Raw genomic sequence first — 25,445 nt, 5'->3', positions numbered from 1 at the left:
TGTCATATATAAAAAAATGCCGTTGGTTCCTCAGGGGGGAAAACCTGTTTTTTTCCCTGTATTTGAAGTCTCCTTAGAGCTACTTGCATGAACAGTTTCTTAAGACCCCTTCGTAGCTGCTGCTCATTCCCCCCGTCCATCACCGCGTTATCTGGAGTGGAGTGGAGAGAACTGCATTGCCACAAGTGGGGTTCGGACATAAAGGGGGAAAGATGTTACAGAAATAGGTGGCATCCTTGCATGAACGCTAGATCTTTATTTCTTGTGTCATCCTAGCAATAAAGGGTGAACAAAAGGATAAAGGGAAATATAGAAACACAACCGATACTAAAAAAAGCTTCCAAACTTTTTTCTTGAACTATCAGCACTTCCTTAATGCAAAAAGTTTCTAAGGCCCAAACCCTGGAGGAAGATCAAGTTTTGAAAAAATTAAACTTTGCTGGTTCTTGGCTGCGGAGGCCAAAAATGAAGCTATAACATCCCAAGTACTAGCTCTGCAAACGGAGCTAAATCAGCCGCTCCTTATCAGACAGCTGGGGATTTTGGACACTTTCTCATTGTGGATTTTTCTCTGAGTTAATAAGTACATCAGTGCTGTTTGTTCCACTGTCATTAAATGAAGTAAACGCAAATATTTTGGTTTCGAGTTAAAACAAAATTTGCTAGCAAGGCAGCCATTCCTCCTCACATCAGGTTAGCAGAACTGCACACGGCGGCCACGATCTTCAGGTCAACTTCGGTTTCCATTTTCCTACGTGCCACAGCATCAGCCCTCAGTGAACACCCTGGCTAGCAGAGAAGGGTATTTGTTAGCATTGTTTTTCTGGGTAAGATGGATCCTTTGTTCAGTGAAGGACAAATACATCATTTCTCATCACACCTTGTGTCTTAATTCTCTTTATGTGCCACATGCTATAGAAGCAGAAACTCAATAAAATTATTTTATTTGTAGGTCTTGCCGTCTCTGGTGTAATGCTTCCTCTTGTGAAAGCAGTAATTGTGTGTTTTGTGATTTTAGATGGTTATAGTAATCACAGTGGCTGCAATAAAATGTGCTAATACCAGACCCTCGCATGGTACGAGGCGCTGCAAGGGCAGCCTGCGTGATTTGGAGCAGACGCTCTTTAAGGCCATAAGCTCTGCAGTTCTTGGTTGTCCTGGGCCAGTCAGCGCACATCCCTTGGGGAATTGCTGAGCACTAGTCACGGAAGAAAAAAAATATATTTCAAGTGCTTACAGTTCATTGAAACAAAAAGGTGGTAAAATTGCATTAGCTTTCAAGCATAAAGAGTGCTATAGACTTCTACTGAGGGATGTGGCTGAGGACGCCCCTTTTTGAGACAACCCATCCTTTCTGGGAATGTTCCAGGTCTCAGTATAGGAAGGAGTTTCTAACCATTCCAAAGAACTGACTTACAGTGGTGGATGGCTCAAAAACTGACCGCAAGCCCCCGAACCTTGACCCGAGCTGAACGGAGCCTCGGGTGTTTAGCGCCATGCATTGGAAGTGCCTCTTGCGGGTCTGCGGATCAAAGCACCTGTAACGCCAGACGTACCCAGAAGAAGCCCCAGCAGCCCCAGCTGGGTGCAAGGATGGCACTTGACGATCATTAATTGCACTAACCCACTCAAATCTTTTTCTTCTTTAATCCTGGCTTCTTAGTTTTTGGTGTTCCCTGTATAATCTCTGGCTTTTATCCATTCTTCTTGTTATCTAGGATTTAGTCAAAACATACGTGGGGTTTGACACAAAGCTTCTATTTTTAATCCTTGCTTCGCACAGATAATCAATTTCCACTCAATACTGGCTGTCACTTGCATTACTGGGAAACTGGATCTCACGCTAGTGAATAACGCCCACGCCTAGATGGCTCAGCCCCCCTACACTTATAGTTAAATGCTGAGATTTTGCCACATCCCTCAGCGAGGGGATAATCAAACCATTGTGTGTTTGTCATCGCCTCAGCGCAGCCACTCGAGACGATTGGTCACACTAATGGAAACGACATATACCGTACAAGTGCAAATATTTCCCTTTCATCTAGAGAGGGATTATAACACTGAAAAGCAGCTGAGCCTGGCACAAGTGCCATCCCAGGATTAGTTAAGTTGCTTTCTTGCTCCTCGCTTTCCATGCTACTCTTGACTGTAGAATAGTAACTCTCAGAGAAGTTTAAATTATTACCAAGCAAAATAAGGAGGACCACCGCAGGGCCACGTCCCATGGGACGGTTTGCCACTGTGGGACTTGTGCTCCTTCGAACCTCACGGCAAAGGCAAATTTCCCTCGCCGGAGCGGGATGCCTGGTGCTGTCGGCCCCGCTCAGGACCCGGTGGCTGCTCAGGGGCCCGACGTGCCGTGCCAGGCTGCTGGCAGCACGCTGGGGAGAGCGGTGCCGGGCGGCCAGCGGCCCCTCCTGATGGCCCTCCCCGGCACGCAGGCCGGGCAAGGAGACGCTCACAAACCAAGTACTGGCTACTGGTCACTTTGCAAAGTCTGCAAGCAGCCACAAATGAATAGTCTATTTTATTTTGAGTACTGCAAGCAAAATAAACACACATGAGTATTCCCAGACCTCCCTTTTTTTTTCCCCCCTTTCTTTTTAGTTTTAGTCTCACAGTCTCCAATTTCATAGGACAATGACCGACTGCAGGAAGAGTAAGAGACACTGAAGTGAGGGCTGCCACTTAACGGCTGCAGGTTTAATGATGGGGACACAGGGAGAAATGAAATCCCACGGGTCCATTGCACTGCTCATTACAAGGGGTCAGGGGACTGAGGAACCATCCCAGCCAAGTGCCCTCCCAGCAATTTGAGAACAAAATAACTTGGTTTATGAGAAAAAAATGAAAAACACCCAGTGGAAAGCGAGTTTCAGCCACAGTGAAGCTCCGCTCTTTGCGCTGTGAAGGAAGCGGGGATGGGAAAGGGGCGACTGTTTCCCCCCGCCCCGGGGACAGCCCCAGCCGTGCTGCAGCTCCCGGCAGCGGGAATCCCCGCGGCCCAGGGTCGGGGGGCTCTGAGCACAGCCATCGCTCGGGGAGGCAACTGCTCCCGAGCGCGCTTGAGACGTCAGCCCCGTACCAGTGCGTCGCGGCTGTAGCTGCCCTGCTCTGCCTGGAGCTTTTGCAGAACTGTTGCTGTTGAAACCAAGCACCAGCACTGCGTCCCACTGGTGCTCACCAGTGTCAAAGGGCCATAATGACTCGTCTCTCCCATGTCCCCTCTTTGAACAGTCCCAGGGCCTCCAAACATTCACGGTATCAGGCAGTCAGATGCTCGGCAAGGTGCCCTGAGGCTACGCTGTTGAGAATGTCAGTAGCTGGCCTCTCAGAAAAGCCTTCACCTTCCCTGCACTTAGCACAGAGCTGCCTTTTCAAGCAAATCAAGAGCCCTGTCCTTGACAAAAGTATTGCTGGGATGAAACGGGCTGTTGTGCTGCTCCGCTCAGTGAATGGCCCGGTTCAGCTGGTGCCCTGAAAGACGGGAGGACGATTTGCATCGCTTTGAGCAGAGTTCAGTCCAAAGTTGAACCCCAGCTCTTTTCTAGCGTGCATCAGCCAGCTGGCCCAGCGTCGCTGCCGGCAGCGGAGGAGCACTGCCCGTGGCTCACGGGAGCCGTGGCTCCCTTCCAGCTGGGAGTCCCGGGTCGCTGCAGGGGCCGTGGGTCTTTAAACATACTCACCTTTTCAGCTGAGGAGCATACACGGGTTCCTCTGCCGCTCTTCTCCGATATTGGCTTCCAAGCTGGTTCCATTATTGTGTGATTTTTTTTGTTCATACATCAGCAATGCATTGTTTGGCAAAGAGAAGAATCTTGTCATAACAATTTATATTTATTCTCCAAGAGTGGCCTTTAATTTCTAATTATGGAATGCTACTCACAGGTAGGCAAATCACAAAAAAAAAACCCCAAAAAAGCGCCAACGAGGAAGAAAACAACTGGGGTTTTATAAGGTTTTAAGAAATAAATAAACATGCCCTGTAATTATCTTAGGGGAAAAAAAATCTCTGAGAAAGAAATTTAAACTCACTACTGATGTTGTGTGTGTCACAGCTGCCGTATTAAGGGTGGCTGTGTGTCCCCACCTTTCGCAGCTGTGGATCGCTTCTTCTATAGGAAGCTTCAGTCTTTAGTCCAAGTATCTTCAGTCCAGCTACTTTTGTCTTCTTTTATGAGGTAATAAATCAGACAACAAATTATAGCTCGTTTGAGAAAAGTACAGCCCCTTTCCTTGAGATCCTTATCTCAGTTCTCTATTTGTTCTTCATTTTTTCTACTTTTAATATTTGCCCTCTTAATCGTCTCTCTAATCTAGCAGTCCTAGACTTCTCAGTCTCATTTTGCTGGAGGTTTTCTCCCCGAGCGCCCTGATCATTCTTCCTGCCATTAAGATTATATACATCAGTACAGTTGTGCACTTATTTAAATGCCGGGTCAGGGATCTAATTTCTAGTTATAATGCATTATGCACGGATGACCTCCCTGGGACTAGAAACTCTGTTTGTCATTTAGACAGAGTCACAGCTCCTGGATGCACAAACCCGATTGCTTTACTCCCTTTGGTCTCTGCTTACACGGCTGCTGCCGGGGCGTACGGGGCTGGGCTGCACTGGGGTGATCTCGTGGTGAATGCGAATACACTCAGTGCTTGGGCACTACAAACAGACGGGGAAGAGGTATTTTTTCCTTTCATGCTGGTGTTTTGTTTTGTTTTTTTAATGTCTCCACAGCGAAAAATATCTAGTCTTCATTTTGCAATCAAAGGTTAACATATAGCCTGCTTTTTTGCCGGGGCGAGCATCACCCCAAAAGCAGGGCTGTCAGGAGGCCAGTGCTGCAGGCGAGCCTGGGCGAAGTGGAGTTTGGCTCTTCTTTGCAGACACACGGGCTTCGAAAATCTGGACCTTAGCCCGAGTGCCAGAGGCACGCCGGTGGCTCTGCTCGGCTTACAGACCTCTCCAGCCAGCCTTCAGGGGCCATGCTGCTTGAATGCTGAAGAAATGGGTTTTTTTCTTCCCTGGACTTTTCTCAAAGATAATTTGTAATTACATCTTACAGCTTTGTATTTATATACATTTTAAGACAGTGCGTTAGTCATGCAAATAGAATTATGTGTCTTATGTTCCCATGCCATTTGTAATTAAAAACATGGAATTTAAAGCACATATATTTCAAAAATCCAGTGTAGGCTTCTATTAAAAATGCAGTTCATTAAAGCTAATAAAGTACCTCAGAATAGGTCAAGGCAAATCCAGAGGATGGTCCGTTGCCGTGGGAACAGCCAGCACCAAAGCCAAGTGCAGACGCGGTAACCTGCAGCATCAGAAATAACAGGCAAAAATCAGATTAGGAGAGAAAGCCCCCCCAAACCCAGAGCAGCAGTTTTCCGTCTCCTACCCATCTGTGGGTGCCAGACACACTGAGATCCCCGCGGTCCTTCCCGGGGCTGGAGGAGCTGCCGGGATCCCGGCCCCGCCGTGGGGGTTACGGCGCTGTGCCCCCACGGAGGCGTCCGGTGGGGACAGGGTGCGTGGCAGCCAGGAGGGGCTGCGGGTGCGGACATCGGCTGTTTGCTGGGGCAGCGCCCCATAGCAAAGCGGGGAATGTGACCCAGCCATCAAATTCTCATATGTAAATCCTTTCTGGATTGTTAATTGCTTCCAAAGTGGAAGACTTTCTCCTAATCTGCCATTAGCAACTGCGCATCCCTCTTCATTTCAAATTGCCTCAGAAGATGAGGGTTTCTTTGCTGCCATGAGGGACAGTGTGGAAGAGCAGTAATTTTTTAATTAAGCCAATTTGCTGGTGTTACTCTTGGATAGCTTACATAAATGAAGGAGGATTTTGCTCATTGCGCTGCTTATTTCCTCCTGACGCCCATGAGCACCCTGCCTGCCCCTCTAGCCACGGACACCCCGCCACGTCTCTCCCTCCCAGCTCCGGCAGCCCCGCTCTGCGCCAGCCCGGCAGGGCTTTGGTCCCACAGGACTGGTCCCGTGCCACAGGACCCCGGCCAGCTCGGCGCTGCACAGCGGTGCGTGTTGCAAACCTCCTTGAGCACGTCTGCTCCGAAGGCTGCTGTACCAGGCGCAGCAATCCAGTGCTTGCTGTTGGGTATGGCCCCTGTCTGCTGGAGATGAATTAATGCAGTTTTTCTAGGACATAATAGTTACAGAAACCAGGAGGACCTTTCTGCCTGTTGCATAACCTCGGCTTTATCTAATGAACCTCTAATTGCTGCACGCTGTGTGCGTTCTGCAGGGCTGCTGGGCTGCTCTGCCTGTCCCCCTCTGACGGAGCTGGACCCTCCGCAGGGATGTGCGACCCTGGCCCTTTTGCCGTGAGAGCAGAGGGAATTTTCCCCTCCTTCCTCGCGCCAGCGGGGTCCTGCACCAGGGCTGAGCAGGAGGGAGCAAGCTGCAGCCCCGGGGCAGCAGAGGCAGAGGACTCTCCTCCTCCTCGGGCGCCCGTGGTGCTGGGCTGCAAGGCTGGAGCATCTGCGGTGCCTCGGGACCGGCCAAACACTGTCCTGGGAGCGGGGACCCAGCTGCTTTAGGCTCCTGTGCGCAGACCCAGCTGCTTCCTAGCACAACGCCCAGCCGCCCAAGCCTCGGCATGCTTCGCAAACCCATCAGGGGATGAACCAGCAGAAATGGCACGTCTCTACAGCCTCGTACGCAAACAGGTTTGTGGATTCATGCTGTGCCCTGCCTGGCCCCAGTGGGAGGCCAGCGCTTCTCCCTCCTGCAGTCTCAACAGGAAAAAATCACCAAACCCATAAAGAGCACCCTGTGAACAGGAGTCGAGGTTGTTTGTATTCCAGAGAAATGGGCTGGTGCCGGCATGGGAGAGGGTCCTTCCAAGCTCATTCCTCCAAGGCGATGCCACCAGTGGGGGCCGTGCCGCCCCTGGGCTTCTTGGGATGCTGCTGCACTAAGGGAGCATCTAACGTTGTTCTGCCGAGTTGGGTATTCAAAAGCCTCCACAGCAACATCTCCTGCCCCGCAGTGCTCGCGGCCACCGCAGAAGTCACGAAACACCTTCACCCAGAGCTCTCCCTCGGCGACGGCCGGCCACGGCCACACGACAGCAGCTGTGCTGGATGGGAGCTGCAGTTCCAGCAGTTTTTTTGGATTCCTTGCTCCAAAGCAAAGGATGGCTTAAAATGTTCATGGTGTGGGACAAGCGATCTCTGGCCTGCTGCAGAGGGTGATGGTGCTGGGGGCTGCGCGGAGGCCAGGCTGGCACGGCCAGCCCCGCACACCCCGACCCACCGAGGGGGTGAACTGCTCCTCGGCCGTGCCCCACGCCTGATTTCTTCTCATGAATGAGCAAAGATGTCAAAAATGCCAAAGAAGGTCTTCATTATTTTCTGTCATAAATCCACAGTACTTAAAAATCAAGCTCCTTTCTGAAACCTGGAATTTGTCTGGTATGCACAAATGATGAGCAAAAAATAAGATGTTTTCCACAGCAAAGACAGTCCCAGCAGCAATGGGTACTTGTGCTGCCAGAGGCAGGATTGTCAGGTATGTCAGCAGCAAACATCCTTCAGGGCAAAGCACGGTTGGCTAGAGATTGGATTCAATAAGGATTTCTTTAGCCAGAGGAAGAATTAAAATGTGAGAATTAAAGTCTGAAATACCCTCCTTCCCACCCTGAACAATGTCTCCTCTGCCCAGCAAAGGTGCAGGGACCAGTGCTGCGGGCAGAGAAGCCCAGGACAGCAGTTAGGACGTCTCTGTGGGCTGCATCTCTGCCCCACGGCAAGCCCAGGGGTGCTGGGGGTGGCTGCAGCCGGGCAGGGCCCCCACGCACCCCGGCAGGGCTTGCCTTTGCATCCAGGTCCAATTCCAAAGGCCTGGGCAGATTTGATCTTTTTTGCCCAAAGCGAGAGTTCCCAGTGGCAGGAACGGAGTTGATGATGCAATGAAAATAATTATTTCCTAAAATTGCATGTTTCTCTAAACCTATGAAAGTGGCTCTTGCAATGAAGGGGAAAATGGAAGAGCCAGCAATGCAAATCAATGGCACATAATTGCCTGCTTTGCCTGCATGCAGCTGAGCATCACAAGGGGATAGCGCACAGTCAACGCACGGCATGATGACACTGCACCCCAGCTGTGCAAAATTTCATGGGATTTATTGGTACTGATGTCTCTTGATTAAATTATATTTCTTTCTTCAGTTATTCTACAACAAGATGAACATTTCAATTCCTGAGGCAAGCGCGGGTCAGGAATGGAAGGAAGCAGGAGATGGTAGATGACACTGACACTGGAGGTGGCTCAGTTGGGGAAAACCGCTTTTCATTTAAAACCTCGCTTTCCTGAAAAGCTGCAGTCAAGGAAGAATTGACAATTTAGAACAAAGCTGTGAGGAGCAATCTTCTGCAGCAGCCGGTGGCAAAGCGCAGCTCTGGGCCGTGGCCTGCGTGTTTGGCTGTTAAGGGTCCCCCAGGTTGCCGGGCCTGAAACAATTTTAGGTTAAAAGAGAATGGAAAGTAAAAGACGAGACGGACCGGGGCTGGACCCCAACACTTGGCAAGGAGCAGCTACCCGGAGGTCAGGGATTGGATTTCCATTGCAAATTAATCGATGGATTCACATTTATTTCTTTGTTTCCATTTTCGCCTTAGTGGCATGTCTAATTACCTATTAAAAATCTTGCTTTCCCATTCGGAGTTTGCCTGTCTGCCCCACGGCTGCTACCCCATCCCCGCGGGACCCCTGCCCGGTCCATCGCTGGCTCGCAGGCTCCTGCTGCCTGTTGCCACCGCTGCCTGGCGGGGGGCTCCGTCCCACCGCGGCCGAGGAGGTGCCCCTGCCCTGCCCCTCCTTGGTGCCCCCCGAGCCCCCCGGGCGCAGGGCTCTCCCCCCAGCAGCACTTTAGCTCGCTCATAGCCCTGGTTCTCCTCTGCCAGCCCGGGGCTGGGTGATCTGAAAAGTGCCCTTGCTCTGAATCAACGCTAAAATGTCTCTGCAGCCACGGGAAGTTTATAGCTTGAATTAAGAGCTATGAAGCCTCTGAGCACTGCTTCTTGGCAAGGGACGAAGCACAAAGCACGCTGCTTCGGGGGACTGACGGATCAGTGGGACGACCGAGTGCCTTCTGGGAGCAGAGATGGGGACGCACCAGGGACACGCGTGTCCATGGGCTCTTGCAAGCGGGTCTGGGGAAGGACCCCGCCGCAGCACGGCACCGCCGGCACCAGCGGGAAGGGCTGCACCGCGCACCCACCCGCCCTGCTGCGGGTGCCCTGGTGCAAGACCTCAGCTCAGCGTCAGCCCCTGTAGCACGATGGGCCGGCTGCCCCTCAGCTCGCTGCACCTCTACGCCAGACATCTGGTCTCCTCGGACGGATGCTCCTCCAGTGGCTTTGCCTCCTGGATTTAATCAGACTTTTCATTTTTCCTTGCCTGAGCAATTCCACGGAAGTGCTAATCTTTGCATCATTTTCCTTTACAAGGGTTAGTAGGTAATTTTGGAGAAATCCATTTAACTGAGCAATTAGTGAGTCAAGAATACACTTCTGTATTTTATCAGAAACAGAAAAATTGGTAATTTCTGTTTGTTTTGACCCTACCTCTGTAGTAATGGCAGCAATTTTCCGTAATAATCACAGTTACCATGGTTATATCTCCCTCCACTTTGTCAGACACCTGCAGCAGAAAGACACAGGCCCTGCATGAGCACAGCCAGGGGTGCTGCACTGGGGGGGGCGGCTGCTCCGGCCCCCACGGGGCCCCGCATCCTTGCGCCGCCCCAGCACCGCTGCAGCCGTGGGTGCTGGCTGTGCCGGGACCCCCCGGGGCAGAGCAGGGCACCGGCCCCTGCCCGCACCGCTCGTCCTTCCCCAGCCAGCCGACGGGGAGGCGAGGGGGACTGGGGCCCCCAAATGCGGTGTTTCACCGAGCCTCAAGTGAGGGTGAGGGAGTTGGAGGCAAACAGCCAAACAAAACTTTATCTCGTGTTTCTTGGAGCTGGCCCACGATCCCCAGGCTGCAGCCAGTGCCGGGGCAAAGCACCGGGGAGGGAAGCCCAAGCCCTCCTTTGCACAGGGACAATCACTGCATCCCTCAGCATTTTTGCCTCAGGAGGATGTATTAAGCAGAAAATTCGGATCTATTCCAGAAAAGCTCTGGGGAGCTGATTTTCAGAGAGGAAAGAAATTAAAGAACTGCTTAGCTGAATAGCTGAGTTAGTATTTTTCTGTCCTCAGGAAACATCTTTCACAATAATAGCATTAGTAATAATAACACCCCAAAGAAAATCCTAGTGAAATCATGTAGGCTACGGGATGCGTGAAATCCCTGGGATGGTGTGAGCTGCCTGCGTGGGTCCTCCTCGTGTCAGTGATATCCTTGTTGGCTGGAGACAGATGTGTTACCAGAAATGGGAGCAATCCATGCAGAGTAATCCATCTTGATGAAAGTACTGAAATATCAGCAAATTCTGTTAGTAAATGAAACTGTCCAGAAAATAATGAAACTTTTTGCGTGTCACAAACCACAGCTCCTCTGACAGGGTTGTGAGCTCCGAATTTGAAGGCTTTATTTTTAGTCTTCCTGTCAAGAGGGAAGGAAGGAGCGGACACCCGAGCACCGGGGGGGATGAGAGGAGCCCGGGCACCTCCAGCACCCAGGCCGGGTGGGAAGCCAGCTCTGCAGGACCCCATCGTTCTGCAGAACCCACCTTTTTAAAAGAAATTTCAGTTTCTATCCCTTCCTTTGAGCTGCAGCACACCTCCACCGACACAGCACGGGTGACGATGGCGGTGGGGGGCGCGGGGGACAAGGGGCAGCTCTGTGCCGCAGAGGGCACGGCAGGAGCCAGGCTTGGTGTTTGAGGAGGAAAAGCGGGGCTGGGGGAAATGGGGGCAAGCTGAACACAGCCGAACACAGCTGTGGCCCAATGCGCCCACCCTCAAACCTCTCGTCATCAAATCCCCCGGGCAGAAATGGCCACGGACGAGAGGACCCCCAGGGACGCCCCGCTGCCAGGCTGAGCACGGCCGGCTGGAGCAGGCAGCGCAGGGCTTTGCAGCGCGGCAGGCGAGGGCCGTCCCTGCGGATGGACAAGCATCCCAGGAAAGCCTCCCCCGGCACCTCATGGGTCCCTGCCCTGCAGACCCCCCCACCGCGCCCGGACCCTCCTGTCCCCAAAGCCATAAAACTGCCTTGTAGATCCCCGAGCTCACTGATGATGGGAAAATCAGAAATAGCACAGAGCTGTGATTAAGCACACATTTTTAAATCCCTGTTATTAACGGGAAGATCCCACTTTCAGAGGAAGGAGACTCTCTCCGTTTCAGAAGGCCGCGGCCCGCTGACCCCACTCTCAGCACATCTGGCCGGACGCTGGCAGCGCTCAGCAGAGGTGGATTTAGCTCCAGCCCACGCTGACACGAAGGCCCAGGCCTGAGCTCTCCCTCTCTGCAACAAAGCTCCAGGCAAAGGTTTCTGGTGAATTTGATTTTACTTATTCTCTATTTTCATCAGAGACTGCAAAGGACCGTGAGCAAGCTGCTGCCGTTGTGTGTCCCTCTTAGCACTTCTGAGATCATCTCAAGCTCCGGCGTCCTCCCACTTCTGCTGCGAGGTCCTGGATAGAGGGCTTTGTTGCCTCCCAATTCATGTGTGATGAGTTAGACCTCAACCAGATGTTACGTGGGCAGAAATACCTATTTGAAGTTAAAAGCCTGTGATTATACTTGCCAACCAGACATTAAGAAAGTATTAAATGGAGAAATTATCCCCCCCTTCTTGTTTCAATACAACAGCATCTTTATAATACACTTGTTTAAGCTGCCTACTTTTAATTTTAGTTCCCTTGTTTCTAACACTACATGCAGAACCAATTCACTTTATCAATAGCTCCTGTGAGCTGGAAAAGTCAGGAAGGAAAAAAAAGCCAATATCCTTGAGAATTAAACAAAGGGGAAAAAATTAGCCAGAAGGTCTTGCTTTCTCTTTCCTACTGTTAGCATAACTTCTCAATTTACTTTATCAGATTGCCTTCCGAAGAGAAGAATTTTTCAAGAGGAGCAGAGATGAAAGGGATTATTACTTACAGAGACTCTTCTTTAAAGAGATAAAATATTTGGCAATTAAAGCACAAGGAGCTGCGGACTCACGAGGAAAGCAGCGACTTCACTGGAGCCGTCCATTAGCATATTTTCCACTAACCCCTCATTACGGAAAGCGATAACACCGCTGTGAAGCGCTGCCGCGGCGGAGGGGCTCTCCTGCCCGCTGCCCAGCCGCGCGGCCCGGGGTCGGGGCACAGGGCCACCAGCCATCTCGTGCTGCAGCCCACAGGCGGCCACGGCCACAGCCCCGGGAGCCAGCCCTTGTCCCAGAGCCACCTCCATCGGGTGGCTGAACGGGACCACGCGCTTGGAAATGGTTTTTCACAGCCTTCTATGGGGGAGAGGGTCTGGCAACAACCTTTGCTTTCTCTTAACGGGGTTGATAAATATTTAAACAAGAAAAAAAAGAAATCAATAAACCCTAGCAGGAGATGAACTCTCGTGTTTGCAAGCAGCGAAGCCTGCGTGGTGCCCGGTGGGGGTGGCCGGGGGGATCGGGGCAGGAGCCTGCAGCAGACGGGGGAGTGGGTGCGCGTTTCCATCCCACGGTAAACACAAACGCCTGTCCCAGAATCTCTGCTGCTTTTCTCTTTCGTGAATAACCCTCTCTTCTGTCGGTTATTCGGCAGGAGAGCCGCTCAGATGGGTCTCTCACTCCGCACAGTCATCTGTTAAGCTGGACGATGGCAGAGACTCATCTCCAGCGGGACAAGAAGGTGCCGAGCAGGGCCGACCCCAGCCCGGGACGAGCCGTGAGCACGACGAGCCCTGCCACCCGCACCCACCTTACAGCCTCCCTCCCGCTGGGGGCAGCTGCCGTGCGGGAGCCGGGGGCTCGCTGGGCTTCGCTGGGCCCTCGCAGGCACCCAACGGCTGCAAGGGACCACGGTGAGGGTGCTGCTGCTCTTCGCCCACGCTGCCTTCAGCCAGCTCGGAGTTGAACCACTTTTAACGATCAAACATGTGATTTTTGTCTAAGTGTTTGTCAGCAAATGAAGATAATGCTGTTCTGCTTTATGGGAGTTATTCCAAGGATTAATTAGCTGATGTTTCTTGAAGTACTTTGAAGATGTGGAGTGCTAGATAAGTGCTGCGCTTTATAAGCCGATCAGACACTGCAGTTATTTTTCCCTTTTGCTTCTCATTCCCAAAGCGTTTGTACAAAACAAATTCCACACAAACATGTGGTTACTGTAGGCGTTTCTCATGTTGGGGCTTTGTGGGGCGGCAGCCTGCCCACCCTCACACCGGCGATTTCCCGTGCGGAAAAACGTGTCCCAAAGGGGAGAAGCCGGACCCTCCTGGCACTCGCAGGGGGCCCCGCCGCGCCCCTGCTGCCGTGCCCCGCGGCACCCCGGTCCAGGGGACACGTCCGCACCGGCACAGGCGGCAGCGGTCACCCCGAGCAGGCGGCAGCATTTGGGGGTGCAGCAAGAGACCCCCCCATGGCTGCTTCCAGGGCTGTGAGCCAGGGCTGACACTGAACCGGAGGGGGCTGCGCCTCTTGGGCAGCCTGGGTAGAGAGAAATCTGTTCTCCTCCCATTTCACGAGCCGTTTTCTGGCAGCGAGTAAAGCGCAGGGTCTCAGCTCTCGTAGAAGGAGCGCGCATGTCCTTTTGGACAGGCTGACCTTTGCGTCTGCTCCTGGCTGTTCCCGGCAGCTGGGGCTCCCGCGGGGGACCCGGAGCAGCGCAGGCCAGACACCCAGCTACGTCGGCTTCGTGCCCCTCCTGCCACAGCAAGATGAAGCCTAACGAGCAAGATTTTCTAAAGAGATTAAAATACTTGATGAACACGTGATGCTCGGCACAAGCAGCACTCCGGCAACTGCTGCCAGCGGCGGTACCCCCGTCCCGCTCACGCCAAGGCGAGCGCCGGTGTCTCAGGGGAGCGAGTGTCAGATTTTGCAGGACTTGTTTCAGGTTAGAAGATGGTTTCGGGTGCAGATGGTTACTGCCCCATCAATTTTAATTCAAGCTAAAGAAATCATTGGCATAATTATTTACAACTGTGCAATTTCTGAAAATTATATTTCTGCTACCGTAGTTATTGATCTTGAAAAGGGCTATAAATTAACTTGACAGTTCACACAGTCCTTCACACTTGGATAATTTCTCCGCTTGACTTGCGTTGTGTGTTGAACTTTCAGCACCATCCAATTACAGTCATTCAAAGTGTGTATTTAAACATTTCTCTTATGCAACCAAAAGATATTTTAATTATAATACAGAAGAACTTGAAGCAAATATCGAGTCACCTGCACATCGCAGGACAGCTTGCCTTGAGGTGGGTGCGGGGGGGATGCCGAAGGCCTGGCTTTATGGCAAGGTGGGGGTGGCGTGGCTGCGCCGCGGCTCCTGGAGGGCAGGTGGCCACGGGAGACCCCAGGGGCTTGCAGCCATGCTCCCCGCGGGGCCAGCACCTCCCCAGGGCGCCCGGGCAGCTCCGTGGCCTCTCACCGTGGAGGGGGGACCTGTGCTGGCATGGGCAGGATGCGACCCTCGCCTGGCCAGACCAGCTCATGGCTTCACGTGTTCAGCATTTGTCCCCAGAACTGATCTCCGATGGGAAAAAGGGATGCTTAACGACACATAAACACCTTGCAATTCAACCTCTGTCCTCTCAGGACACTGTGATGGGAATAAATCACAGCAAATCTGGGTTTCGGGGCAGGGGGACACGGCATCTCTGGCCAGAAATGGGCCAAATCCTGCGCCCTTCAGGGTGCGGTGCAAGTGGCAGTGCGTGGGTCAGTCACTGCTGGGTGACGCGAGAGGGACTGGAAGGATGCGCTCCCAGGATGGGGGTCTCGAGCCCCGGCAGTGCTGCAGCGGCCATCCCGGGGGGCTCCCAGCACCTGCCCTGTCCTGCCCCATCTCCTCTGGGGCGCTGCTGCCGTGGGGCCGTGCGGGGACTTGGCGCCGGTGAAACAGGGACGGGAGGGGGCTCGGGGGACTCAGGGCCTTACATAAAGGGTTTGTGGCAATCCTGCGGCTGCAGGGGGAAGATGGCTGTGCTTCATTAGAAGTGAACTCAGAAAATCAGCAACATCTGGTGCCTGCCGGCTAGGACGCCTCCCCGGCATGCGAGGAAAATCTCCAGTTGTCCTCTCAGATTAAGGGATTTTGCTGTTTGCTCACAGTTTTGTACATGCAAAACAGGCTGGCCCTGGCCAGGCTCAGAGGTCCCCTTGCTGCAGCAGAAGCCTACCTGAAGCCCCAGCTTAAATCCCTGCCCAAAACCCGTGCCCAAAGCCCCGACATAAATCCCTGCCCAAAGCCCCAGCCCAGTCCCCCAGCCCAGCCCGAGGAGCCGCCTGCGCTCGCTGCTCTGGCCAGCCCTGCATGGACACCCCACCCTTGGGAAGTGTCTTTTGGGGTGACTCTGGGGCAATGTGGAGCTCGTGGCTCTGGCAGCCTGGCCCCAGCGCCCCGCGCTCCCCCCAAGCAGGTGCCTGCAGCTCGCTGCATAGTATTTATTCATTATATCACAGAGAAGAAAACCTCATTAAATTAGTCCAGGTTTCTGCAGGGCGGTCCTGGGCAGGGAGGCCTGGTGCCGGTGGGTGGAGGGTGGCCAGGGGCGGGGGTCCAGCATTTCATCATTTCACAGTGATGAGAGACGGGCAGAGATGCCGTCCCATGCCGGGGCTGGCTGTGCCCCGTGGGGCGGGATGGGCAGAGCCGCGCTTGCCCGGGCGGGGTGGCCGGACGTGCGGGGACGCCCTGCCGTGGCCCCCTCAGACCTCCAGCTTCTTCTTCATCTCCATGCGGTAGATGATCTGGTAGCCGTCGTCCCAGGCGTAGATCTGCCTCTCCCGGGGATTGTACTTCATGCTGGAGTGGGAGCCGTAGCGCTTGGGGAAGTAGACGAGGGAAGCGTCCTCGGGGGCCAGCGTGCCGCTGACGTCGAAGACGCACTGCACGCGGGAGCGGCTGGGCAGGCGGGTGTTGTAGACCACGTGCAGCGCCCCGCACACCACGAAGGCGCCCTCGGCGTTCTCCCGCGGGCACGGCGTGTCCCACATCTGCTCGATGTCCAGCGAGGTGGGGTCCAGCTTGGCCAGGCATATGTTCTTCTCATCCTCCTTGGTGGCGTAGATGGCCCAGAGCCCCTCCTCGTCTGCCGCCACCTCGATGTAGGTGAAGGGGGAGAGCCCAAAGACAGGGATCTGCTCCTCGGCTGGGAACACTGAGCTGTCCACCACCGTCTTGTTGGCCAGGTTGAACTTGATCACCTGGAAGGGGCCCTGCTGACGGATGTAGTAGAGGTGCCCATTGTAGACAAGGTGCCCAGTGCCCACCCAGGGGTAGGGCAGCTTGATGCGGGCGGCCTTGCGGGTGGCAGAGAAGAGGGTGAACTCCCGCATGCGGGGGAAGACATACACCGTGTCATTGGCAGTGCCGTCGAAGACGTAGATCTTCTCAGAGTTCCCTGCGGCATCCTTGGTCCAGAGCCCTGAAGTGCTGCCGAAACGCTTCAGGATCTTCATGGCTCTGATGCTTGCGATGGTGTCGCTGCAGTCTGCAAGAGTGGGGCAGCTGTGAAAGCCTGGAAGCCACCTGGCCCTGCAGCGGGGCCTGCTCCCACCCCACGCTGGAGTCACACAGGTCCCGCTGCGTCCCACCCCAGCCCTCAGGCAATGCCTTGCAAACTCGCCGCAGAGGTTGCAGAGCTGTCCCTGGTGCCATCGAGAAGTCCCCTCGTGCACCCGTGCGGTGGGCAGGCGAGGCCACCCTCACCCCAGCCCTGCCCCAAGGGCTTTGGAGAAGCCCAAGGCTCTGGCCTGGGGCTTGGCTGCAGCTCCCTGGCAGCTGCAGGGATGTGGGGTTTTGTGCCAGAGACACCCGAGAGAGGCCCTGCTGGGATGCAATGCCACAGCACATGGCCGCAAGAGACTTGGACCCGGGTGGGCTGGGAAGGCCAGGGGTAAACCCGCACCCAGGACCATCTCCCCAGGGACCCACGGTAGCCCCTCACCTGTCAGCTTGGTGTACTTCTCGTTCTTCCTCTGCTTGGCCGTGGCCACCTGCTTCTCCATCAGCATCTCATCCACCTCCACACAGGGCGGTGCGGGGTTCTGTGTCTCCAGGTAGTCCACCTCGCGCTCCAGGCGGTCCACGCGCACCGCTGCGCTCTCTGCCTCCGACCGCATCGCCTCCCGCTCCTTCTCTGCTGTCTCAAGCATCCCCAGCACCTGGTTCTTGAAGTCCCGCAGCTCCGTGGAGTAGCGGCTGCTCTGGTCGTGCCACTGCGAGATCCTCTCCTGGGGCGGACAAGGGGACACTGAGGTCTCCGCATTTCACGGTCCATCCGCGGCAGCTGTCCCACTGCCCGCGCGTGGCTGTGGGAGCCCCTGGGGCCACACAGCACTGCAACCCTGGTGCTCGTGTCTCTGGGTCCCATCCTGCCATGCTCCTGCACCCGCGATGCTCCCAGACCCACAACGCCCCCACTCCCACGATCCGCCTGCCCCACGGTTCTCCCGTTCCCATTGTGCTCCCGTGCTTGTGATGTTGGTGCTGGGCTGCGCGGGGCCCTGGGCACCCCACGCCAGCTCTGCTCTGCCCCCATCCCGGCTGCTCCTCACCCCAGGCCTGCTCCCAGCCCCGCCGGCCGCCGGGGAGGAAGGGCCTGGGAGCCCCAAGCGGGGCGAAGTGGGGCGAAGTGGGGTGCGGGCCCCTACCTCCAGGAGGGTGAGGCGCCGCTCCACGTACTCCATGAACTGCTGCTGCTGGGCGCGGAGGGCCACGGCGAGGAGCGGCAGGAGGAGCAGGCAGCGCCAGGGCCCCATGGCTGTCGGAGAGTACAGCCTCCACCTCAGTGCTCAGGAATGCTCCGGCCTCTCGCAGCCCTTATTGAATCCAGATGTGAAGAGGGGAGGAGAGGCTGCTCCTTCCCCACAGACCAGCCCCAGGCGCCTTAACCCCTTCGCACCCCGGCGGGTGCCCACACCGGCCCCGCACGGTGTCAGCGAGCTGCGGGGCTGGGGCAGGAGCCTGGGGACGCGCTGCTGCTGCGGGGTGCAGGGTGCAGGGTGCGGGGAGCGCTGCAGCAGCCCCATGCAGCAAGGGAAGGACGCGTCCTCTGGTGCTGGGGACAGCGTGAGTCGCAGTGTGGGGACAGCCCGCGGGACAGCGTGGGGCCGAGCTGGGCCTGGCGTGAAGCCACGGGCACAGCCGCAGCCCTGGCTCCCAGCGTGCCGATCTGCAGAGATGCCTGAGGCAGATGGCCAGCCTGAGCTTGCCTCGGCCGCCCGCCACGTCTGGTGGAGTCAAAGCTGGGCCAGCACCGTGGCTACCAGCCCCCCAGGCCTGTGGCAGCCCCTCTCCTGGCTGCTGAGCTGGGAGCTCCTGCCTGCCCCTGCCTGATGCTGGGGTCCTGCGGGCTCCCCCCATGCAGAGCCATTCTGGCCCAGCAGCTCGGCCGACCGCCAGCAGCCAGCCAGGGGCTGCCCCGCCGGCCCTGCCCGCACGCTGCCGTTTGGGGCCGCTTGCTCAGCGCCTGCTCCCGAGGCTGCCCGAGTGCCGGTGCGGAGCCGCACAGCAGCTCCTGCACCCCAGTGCCAGCCGAGGGATGGGGCAGGGCCCAGGTGCCGTGCGACGGAGGGAGGCTGCAGTCTGACGGATGGAGGCGGCAGCTCTGTGCCCAGGACGCAGCCAGGCCTGCGGTTGTGCCTGCGACCAGGCCTGGCGGTGCTGCCGGCGCAGGCTGGGGCACCAGCCACGGCCCGTGGGTTTCCCAGGCTCTGCTGCTGCAGATCTGCACCCGGCTGAGGGTCGGCTGCATCGGTGCGCAGGGCTGCGGTGCTGCGTGCGGGGCGAGTGTGCCATCTAGTGCTCCTGCATCCCGCATCCAGCATCCCACCGGACTGCACAGCGCTGTGCTGCGCCCCAGACAAAGCTGCCGCGCTGGGGCAGCGTTTGGGCTCAGCCCCAGCACCTCTCTGCTGCGTTTCACGCTGGGCCGTTGCTCACAGATGGACAACCAGGCTGCCAGCAAAACACAGCTCACCCGCAGGCCAGGGTGCACCTCCGCCTGCCCGGGTTAGCGACGCTGAGCACAGCAGCGCTCGGCCCTTCGGTGCTTTTGGGGCGGTTGGCTGAGCCCGTCCCATGCGCTGAGCATGGACTCATGAGCATGGACTGAGCTCAGCCCACGCCGGCGCTGCAGCAGTTTCAGGCTGACACCGCTCTCCTGCGCCTCGTGCCCCAGGACGCGCTCTGCAGACTGTGTCGGACGCGCTCTGCAGACTGTCGGACGCGCCCCAACCCCCTCTCTGGGCAAACGCAGGGACCCTCCGTCCAGCCTGCGCAGGCTGCCGGGCCCGGGGAGGGCCTGGGCTGCCGCGGGGGTGCCCCAGGACCCAGGGACTCGCGGGGGGCCTTGGGAGCCGCTCCCTTCCGCACCTGCCCCTGCGAGGAGAGGACATCTGAGAGGAGCCCTTCTTCGCTGGCGGTCCCCCCCGCCATCCCGCCCAGAGGCTCTCAAAGCGCTCCCCGGGGAAGCCCGAAGGACAAACGCCGAGCCTTCCTCCGCGCTCCCTGCCCCATCGCTGCCCAGATCAGCCGGCGTGGCACGGGTGTTTTGGGAAGGCGAGGGACTCCGTCCTCGCCTCCCGCTGAAGTCTTCCCGGGCATCCAAGCATCCACCAAGATCAGAAGGGAGAGATTATTTTCGGCACCCCCCAGCAGCATCTAACCCAAGCGGGGTTCAGACCAGAACGGGCGGCTCTACAGCAGCACAGCCACCTTCAGCACTCCTCAGAGCACCCAAGCTGGATGCGCAAAGTCAAACGCATCTATGAACATAAACCAAGGTGATGGGAAAGGGTTTTTTTTCCACTTGAGATAGCCCTGATCCCGCTTTACCCACCATGAGCACCGCTGCCAGCCGCAGAGCCCGCGGGAGCCCCGAGCCGCGGCAGAGCAGCTGCCCAGCCGGCACAGCTCGCCGGGGCTGGTCCGGGTCCTGCTCGAGCCGGGGCCCGGCTCCGCTACCCGGCGCGGCGTGACACGCGCTGCCTTCGCTCTGAAACGAGCTTGCTGAGGACCTCGCATCGCACGCTACCCCGAATGTACGGTTCCACCACGCTGTCAGCAGCAAACGATTATCAGTTAGTGCTCGTATTTATCATAGAATCACAGAATCGTTAAGGTTGGAAAAGACCCTTGAGATCACCGAGTCCAACCGTTAACCCAGCGCTGCCAAGGCCACCGCTAACCCACGTCCCCGCGCACCACATCTCCCCGGCTTTTAAATCCCCCCAGGGACGGGGACTCAGCCCCTGCCCTGGGCAGCCTGTGAAACTTCATCCCAGATGTGCCAAACCCCCTTTTCCATCCCCTGGAACAGATCAAGTGAGCAAATGAATTGAGTACAGAAAATTAACCCTTTTTATTGATGCATTGCAATTGTTCTACATTTTTACCATATTATGTAGAAAATACTTAAAATACAAGCTACTTTGTAAAACCAAAGACAAACATTGAATCCAAAGATAAACTATGTTTTCACAATGGACCCTTTTCCCATATAGTTAGTATTAAATTTTTAAATATCTATTTCTTTTGTTAAAATGATTTTTACATACCCCCTAAGTACATCAGCAATACAAACATAGATCAGTAATTGTCAGAAACTACCTGTATCTAGCGGCTTGTAAAAAGGAAGAGCACAACCATAAAAGAAAGTTAAATTTTACACAGTAACTAGCATATCAAATACATTTAATAAAGTAGGAATTCCATTGCAATATCAAGGATTCAAGCAGAAATACTAACATTACATATAATGTACTGCTACATGTAGTGAGATAGATATATTTCAAGCTGAATCTGAAATCACACATTATATAAAGTTTAGCAACAAACAACCATGTGGACATGCGGCACCATTCAGAAGTTTAAATAAAAAAGAAAGCAGGGCTGTGCCAATCCTGTCATTTAGAAGCAATTTAGTTTCATGTACTAAAAGAAATTGCCGAGTCAGAGGTAAATTACTGCATCCCATCAACTAGGTGCTAAGCAGGAAAGCCTCAGAAGTTGCCTCTGCAGTGGCTATCGCGGCTGCGGATACAGGTCAGGGAAGAGGAACGACCGATTTAACAGTTCAAGAATCACACAGACGAGCCTAGATGGGACCACGGTTATCAAATATTCGAAAGGTGAATCCCAAACCAGTTTTAAAAAAAATTAAAGAGGACTCCAATTTCTACCCAGAGATAGCACGTTTCTTTACAAAGTATGTGTAGCGGCTCTGACGAGGAGGAGAGTCAAGTCTGCGACCTAATTCGAGGGCTGGATGTGCACGGGAAGAAGGGAGGCATCTCCTTAGAGCAGACTACGATATACTTAAATTGGGCAACACATACTGGGGCCAGACTGGGAGCCGCCACACTGGTGAAGCCAGCGCCAGGATGAAAATCCGGCCCTGCCGGGGTGGGGTTTTCTTTGCTTGGTTTATGCTGCGTATCACGGAGGAATTTCGGGGTAATCGACAACTCGTTTTAAACGGAGTATTTCATTTTACCTCTCATTTCCATCTAGTCCTCCGTGTTCCAACGCTTTTGGAAACTGGGACAGTGGAAGAGATGGCACCACGCTTTGTGAATCCGTCTGGTTGGGTTTCAGTACATAACAAGGACTCTAAAGATAAATGGTCATTTTAATCTGCTTTTTTGGGGGGGAAGTGGGCGAGGTCTTCTCAAAATTATTAGCAGATTTTGCTAGAGGTCTTTTTTCCTGTTAGGACTTCATGGAAAACACTTTACAATTTGTGAAAGAGGGAATAACGTTTTCCTGAAACAGGAATTGGAGCTTCTTTTGCCTTTCGATGGAAAGGCACAACTCTGTACCCAAGAGGTATCTCAAGGCAAGTACTGAACACAAGCAGTGTAATAAGGAAAAAAGTAAGAAAGTGCCTACAGCAACAAATAGCATCGTTCACACCAATGATGAGGAATTGCAAGATCGGTTGGTTATCCGCACGCTTGCAGAAGTGCTCTGACTAAAAATACACCGAACAACAACGTCGCTAATGCTACCGTCCAGTTCCAAAGTCCTTGATCCCTCTATCGAAAGAGATGCCAAACCTTGAACAGTTCACCAATTTCAGGTCAGTCCAGACCTTCTTCTATCAATAATGTGGAATTTCAGAAATGACTTTTGCACTTCTTGTCACATACCGGTCAGAGGACTGGCCTCTTCTCCACTGGGACGGAACATAAACTGGGATTCAAGGTTACCAAAACCTCTTATTGCTGCAGTAATACGACCGCTCGAGCCAGTTGATCAGCCATTTGGACAAGATACTTAATCTACGTACTGAAGATGAGAAACAATTCCTAGTACAAGGGACCCAAGAAAACAAAGTGTAGTTTAAAAACTGCACTGATTATCCAAGATGAGTACTTCCTCCGCACACTAACTAGGGCTACAGCTGACAGACCTTCCCAACAACGCCACATTAGCAGTAGCATTACAAAACTTTTTAATGGTATTGTGTGCTTTACAGCAGGCTCTCTTTGGTATAAATATTCTATCACCAAGCTAGCAATATTTTACAAGAAATGTCTGCTATTAACGTGGGGGAAGGTAACGCCATACTAATCTAATAAAAAGTGATTGCACATATTTAATCACTTCTGCAATATTAGACTAAACATTCCAATGCATTCCCAGCACTACCTTATTCGAAATGCACTGACAGACATCTAACAGTACATGTGCCATTTCAAGGAAAAGCTTTAAGGAAACATCGCTTCACTCCCAACAAAAATGTAGCTGTTTATGATAGCATTAAAACTGAGAACAATGCACCTACGCGACATACTGCTGTTCTTGCTGTGATAAGCTTAGTGAATTGCTTCAATTCGACGGGGGCTTGCTGGTCCCTCATAAGGCAAGCTCACTGTAAACTCTAGTCACACTACATCATCATTTAAGGCACTACAATAAGGGGACACACCAAACAACTCTTCATCACACATACCTGTGCAAAACAAATCAGAAGGTATCCTTTCCTCTCGTGAAGCTCTACTCCTCTCTCAGTGCTACAGTGATGAGCTCTAACCATTGCATTATATCACATACATTCCAACATGAATCAATTCATTTTGGTTTAAATACAAAGGATACATCAACTCCATCCCCAGGAACGTTTAAGAATTAGACAAACACTAAGTACAGAGTTCAAGTATAATCACTACACATTTTGATTACAAAGACAGAACATTTGGGGTTAGCAGGAAGTTTTGCTTGTTATATTTTTCTAATCAATATGTACATATTTCATTTTATGTAAAATATTAAAACACCACCAATACAAAACTTCTAAAATAGTTTTAAATTCAGTAATAAACTTTAAAATCTGGATTTTTTTTTTCCTTTTTTTCTTTTTCTTTCTCTCTTTTTTTTTTTTGCGATTCCTACATGCATGTACTGTATACAAGTCTTATTAAGAGCGCTTTAAAGTAGCTGTTGACATATCCAGGAGGATACGCTCACAGGAGTATAAAAAGCTGTACACATCAATACAGTGATGTTTCATTGTATTTCAAATTCGACTCCCTCCTAAATGAATCATGTGAGGAAAAATATTAAGAAAAACAGAACAAAGAAAAGCCCTGTGCTTCTGTGAAGGAATCCAGCTCCGTTATAGGGCCAGCATCTAACAAGTTGCAGAAACCAAATTTTAGAGCAATGCTGCACTATTCATTCTCAGCTGAAGACTACAGCATCCTGACAAAGCTGCTGAGTTCTGTTACACAGTGAGATCTCGAATACGGTTTGAAAAACTTAGAAGAATTCTGCAGTGAACGCAATAAAAATTCAGCTGTGTTATGGAGACACAGAATTTTCAAGAAAACAAAACAGATTTCAGGGTTTACGCCGACTCCTGAATACATAATGTTGCTAGTACGAGGCAGCTGCCTCTACCAGTCCTTAAACAAAGCAGAGAAGTAAACAAAATCTTTGACAGTAACGCATACGGAGATGTAATGGCTTTTGCAGAACCAGCAATTTGTTAGAGACAAAGTGAATTAGAGAACAAATGTTAAAATCTTAAACTTGATTTTAAAACTGCCCCAGCAACATAATGAGATAAACGTGCATTACATTTTTAGTGGCAACATGGATTTGTGCAAGCTGCTAAAATATAACCTGCTAGTCTTCTTGTTTAAGTTATACAAGTTAAAAAAGTCATCAGGATCTGTCTTCCAAGACACTGATTTTCTTTCCCCTTTTGATTAGCACAACAGAACAATTTTAAATAAATGTGACCATGAACTTTTTAAAAGCATCTATAAAAAGTAAGTAAAATTTTAAAAACTTAATTAGTGACCCTCGTACTGGTAACAAAGCATGCTGCTCAGTTAGTGACTGAACTCACTAGAGACATTTTTGAACAACATACAACCAGATCAGGGAGAAACAAAAACCAGGCAGTCATTACCAGGTAAAGGTTCACCTGAAATCCTTCTCCAATCTCTCAGGCCTATTGCTGGACAGTGCTTTACTAGGAACTACAAGTATGAGTACTGGTTGATCTTTGTAGGGCTCAGCGGATATCCAGTGTAAATAGCAGATCCTCTGGAAGCACCAATATAGGACTGGGGAGCAAACTGGTGTTGGTACTGGGCAGGCGGAACATTTGCAGAAGTCAGCAGACTTGGACCAACACTCACAGGGACCTGGTGGACAAGTGTGCTAGGGTGGGCAGCGTACGTGGTGTGCCGCGAAGAGCCCTGAGGGGAGAAGAGGTGGGCGATGGAGGTGGTGGAGCCCAGCGTTGCAGCAGTGGTTGGAGCGTAAGTGTACATGTGCGGCTGGCTGGACAGGTGGGCATTTGCCGTTGCTGCTGCCAGGTGGGGATGCACTGGGCTGCTGTGCTGAAACGTGTAGGGAGCCTGAGAAATAGTTGACGTGAGGGGTGCCACATAAGCTTGCTGCCTACGTGGAACAGCATTTCCACTTCTCTCCTGTGAGGCCAGCACTGTTGTTTGCTGGTTCTGCAAGGAGAAGAAGTAAATAAGGTTAGCGGCTCTCCTCAGGGAAAAGTGCAGTGGGCAGGAGGCGAGCCAGGAAGGGTCAGCCAGAGCCTCCCGATCAACACCTCCGCTCTAGCTGCGGGACTGGCGCTTCTGCAGATCCTCCCTTCCCAGCTCTGTGAAACCCTCACATACATTTGAGAAGGGTTACTGCAGTTCCACCGAGACAAAGGTTACACTTTTCCTCTACAATGGGATCAAACTGCCACACCTGGGGTACCACAATACATAGCTGTACAAGTCCAGGCAGGTCCTAAGACTGACCCAGCCCTTGAACTCCTCACACATCTGTTCTTCT

At 53.2% G+C, this 25,445-nt stretch overlaps 2 protein-coding genes across 4 annotated transcripts in view; both read right to left on the bottom strand.

The window, feature by feature from the left end:
• Positions 1 to 15,563: 15,563 nt before the first annotated feature.
• OLFML3 (olfactomedin like 3) lies at positions 15,564 to 17,914 on the bottom strand. The gene is made up of 3 exons (XM_082330108.1): positions 17,783 to 17,914; positions 17,077 to 17,362; positions 15,564 to 16,620 (listed from the first exon to the last, which is right to left on the bottom strand). Exons 1-3 carry the CDS (start codon positions 17,888 to 17,890, stop codon positions 15,836 to 15,838), a joined length of 1,179 nt encoding a protein of 392 aa, XP_082186234.1. The 5' UTR covers positions 17,891 to 17,914; the 3' UTR covers positions 15,564 to 15,835.
• A 2,560-nt stretch (positions 17,915 to 20,474) lies between these two features.
• HIPK1 (homeodomain interacting protein kinase 1) overlaps positions 20,475 to 25,445 on the bottom strand; it is a 29,001-nt gene continuing 24,030 nt past the window's right edge. For all 3 annotated transcript variants that reach the window (XM_082330235.1, XM_082330236.1, XM_082330237.1), the window contains exon 16: positions 20,475 to 25,108. In XM_082330235.1, coding sequence (XP_082186361.1) covers positions 24,623 to 25,108 — 486 coding nt within the window. In that variant the 3' untranslated portion in view covers positions 20,475 to 24,622. The remainder of the gene's footprint in view (positions 25,109 to 25,445) is intronic.

The sequence above is a fragment of the Platalea leucorodia genome (assembly GCF_965183815.1).
Source record: "Platalea leucorodia genome assembly, chromosome: 19".
Lineage (NCBI taxonomy): Eukaryota > Metazoa > Chordata > Aves > Pelecaniformes > Threskiornithidae > Platalea > Platalea leucorodia.
This window is presented reverse-complemented; position numbering and strand designations above follow the sequence as displayed.